The 3,302-nt window shown below is 55.7% G+C and overlaps 1 protein-coding gene across 1 annotated transcript; it reads left to right on the forward strand.

Annotated features, from left to right (window-relative positions):
* The first annotated feature begins 1,497 nt into the window (after positions 1-1,497).
* LOC117836757 (uncharacterized) lies at positions 1,498-2,921 on the forward strand. The gene has a single exon (XM_034716245.2). The coding sequence runs from the start codon at positions 1,629-1,631 to the stop codon at positions 2,568-2,570; it is 942 nt and encodes a 313-aa protein (XP_034572136.1). The 5' UTR covers positions 1,498-1,628; the 3' UTR covers positions 2,571-2,921.
* Positions 2,922-3,302: the final 381 nt, after the last annotated feature.

Below are 3,302 nucleotides of genomic sequence, written 5' to 3' on the forward strand. Positions count from 1 at the left end.
TTAAACGTAGACTATTTACAAAACTCATTATATAAGTGGAGGCTAAACGGCGAGATGAATCTATTAAGCTTAATTAATCCATCGTTAGCAAATGTTTACTGTAGCAACACATTGTCAAATCATGGACTAATTAGGCTTAATAGATTCGTCTCGTCGTTTAGCCTCCACTTGTATAATGGGTTTTGTAAATAATCTACATTTAATACTCCTAATTAGTATCTAAATATTCGATGTGACGGGTGCTAAAAATAAGCAAGAGTAACCAAACCCGGGCTATGTTCTTTCGTCGTCTCTATGACCTTGATTGGTTGAGATACAACCGTGAACGATGAACCACATCCATTCTTGTTCTTCGAACCATTCGTCAAAGTACAACACCCTCTTGCACTAGGCGGGGTACTATTACGAAGACTGAAAACTTGTAATGTGCCTGTTGGGTCTCATCTGATGAAACTCCTCTCTCATCTGATGAAATTTTTTCTCATAATAACCTTACTAAGTCAGCAATTTTGCTGACGTGATAATAAATTTAATGTTTATGAAATTTCTATGGAACCTTATTGAAACTGACCTTAGTTTCAGTTTCAGCCTTGGCCAAGCTTGGTCTTGGTCCAGGGTTCCAACCTCCAAGCAAGCAGCCCCTGGAACCGCCCGCAGCTCCGCTAGCTATCTCCAGCAGCACCTCCCTCACCTCCGACGGACAAGCCCCTGACCCTGAGCCGCCGCCACGAAAGCGTCCGCCGCCGTTGCCATGCCCCTACGATCTCACCTACTGCCCACAACGGACGACGACCAGCCTCCTGCAAATCTGCAATGTGATCGATCCAGCGGCAGGAGGCGCCGCCATTGCCCGGCCTCTTGCCGCGCCGCCACCCCTCTACAAAGGAGCTGAGGTAGGTGAACCCGGCCCGAATTAACCCCACACGGCGCGGCGATCCCGAGCAGCAACTGCTAGACAATCACAAACCGTGACGAGGTACAATCAGCGAATGGAGTCTGTCGACTCAGATTGTTCAGTCAGGCAACTGACATCATCAACACTCCGTTGAACGAACCTACCTAGTGTGTGACTCCTGATCGATGAGTGATGAGTGCAGGCTGCAATAAGAAGAAACGTCACTACTGGACCATAGCGAGCGATAGGACATTCTCCCTGTTGGCATTGTTTTGTTTGATCGGACGGCGCACAATCGATGATGGATAAGACCGTAGGAGTCCACTCAGTTCAGGATTCAGGAGGCGTGATCTCTGCTAGGATAGGAAGCTACTGAGCAGCTAGGATTCCTTGGCTGCGACTGCATGCAAGGGAAAGCTACTGCTCGGCGGTCCGGTGTGGGTGTGGCACCCCCACCAGCCTGAGCCCACTGTCCTGGCTGCGCCCTACGTACTGGACCCGTCAGCCTTCTGTCACCATCCGTACCCATCAGTCTTCTTCAATCTCTGTCCCTGTCCGCAGCCACCAGCAACTAGCAGCAGCATGCACGCGCGTATATATACCACCACTGGGCCGGCGTCCCGGAACAGCAAGAGTCAAGAAGCACAAGCACAAACGCACAGCGACCATCTGATAGGATCGTCCTCGTCCCCCAGTGGCCCAGTGCACCAGCTTCTCCAGCGGCAGGCATCCAATGGCGGGCCAAGTGATGGAGGCTCACGCTCATCATCAGGCGCGGCTGCAGCCTCCGGCAGTGCCGCCGTTCGCGCCGCTGCCGCCCAGCTGCAAGAACGACGTCCACCATTTCCCGGCCGCGATGGCCACGCCCGGCTCCAACGCCGCCGCCGCGGCCGACATGGCCGCCTACCTCCAGCAGCTGCAGGACACCGCGGCGGCCGCCGCCGAGGCGAACAAGAGCAGCAGCGGCGGCAATGGCGGCGGCGCGGCGCGCGGGGAGCAGTGCCCCCGGTGCGCGTCGCACGACACCAAGTTCTGCTACTACAACAACTACAACACGTCGCAGCCGCGGCACTTCTGCCGCGCCTGCCGCCGCTACTGGACATTGGGCGGGTCCCTACGCAACGTCCCCATCGGCGGGTCCACGCGCAAGCGCCCGCGCCTCGCGCATCACCACCATCACCACCAGCAACAGCCGGCGGCGGCCAGGCGCGCCCCGGTCTTCGGCCTCGGCCTCGGCGGCGGCGGCGGCGCGCATCCTCCGATGCCGTCCTCGTCGTCGTCGCAGGCGGGTGGCCTCCTCGGCTCGCTGTTCGCGCTCGGCGCCGCCGCGCCGCTGCTCGACGGCCCCGCGGCGCCGATGCTGGAGGGCCGCGGCGCGGGGTTGTTCGACCTCGGCCTCGGGCTGCCGGTACCAGGCGGGGCCGTGGGCGGCGCTGGCGATGCGGGCGTGCAGATGCAGGGCCTCGGGCTCATCAGGGGAGGCGGCGGTGGCCACGCCGGCGGGGCGTCGTCGGGGCTGTTCTGGCCTGCCGGGCTGCTGGACAGCGACAGCGTGGACACGTGGAAGATGCTCCCCGGCGTCGGAGCGGGTGCAATGTGGCCGGAGTTCTCTGCGGCGGCGGCGCCGGCGCCACAGGCAGGCGGGCTGCTGCACGGCGGCGCGCAGCTCATGTGAGAGTGCACGCGGCCGGCCGTCTTCTCCTTCGTTGGTTCCCCATACAGTATAAGCGCTCTATAGGCATGCAGTGCAGCTCTGCTCGCATGCGTACGTAGTCTGTTAAAAATTTTTGTTCAGGTGCCCTGCGATCCATGTCTTCGTTTGTGTCGTGTCCTCTGTGTCCTGTTGCCCGTGTTAGATGGCTAGAAAGGGCCCTAGTTTGCAGAGCTTTGGTCTCTAGCTAGTAGAGTGTGGTCATCTATATCTCTGTGATAGTCCTAAAGACTAGCGTCTCTTGTATGCATGTGAATGTTAAGCTTTATTATGGTATAAGTGATTTACAGGTCAACAAAATTCTGTTTTTGTTAATCATCTGTACTGTCTCGGATCAACAATTGGCCATCCAATTCCTGAGCGTGCACTCTAGCTAGGAAAAGAATTGATCACTGACTTCTCTGTATCGTTAGCTCATCGATCTGCACGTTTTCCTTCCAGAATTCGTTTCGACATGTATGTGTAAACTGTAAAGGTAGGTGTTTTGCTCTGAAATCCAAGGGTACCAATATCTTGACTTTTTTTTAATACGTGCATAGCACGTTTTTCATTAAGAATAAGAGAATTGCAATGCAACTTCAGGAGAGATCTCAAAGCGCAGGGCTACAAGAACCACCACCTTAGACCAACAACAGAAAAAAGAAAATCATAGCACCACCACCACACTAAACACAACCTAAGACGACTAAAACCTAT

The sequence above is a fragment of the Setaria viridis genome, chromosome 9 (assembly GCF_005286985.2).
Source record: "Setaria viridis chromosome 9, Setaria_viridis_v4.0, whole genome shotgun sequence".
In the NCBI taxonomy this organism is placed as follows: Eukaryota; Viridiplantae; Streptophyta; class Magnoliopsida; order Poales; family Poaceae; genus Setaria; species Setaria viridis.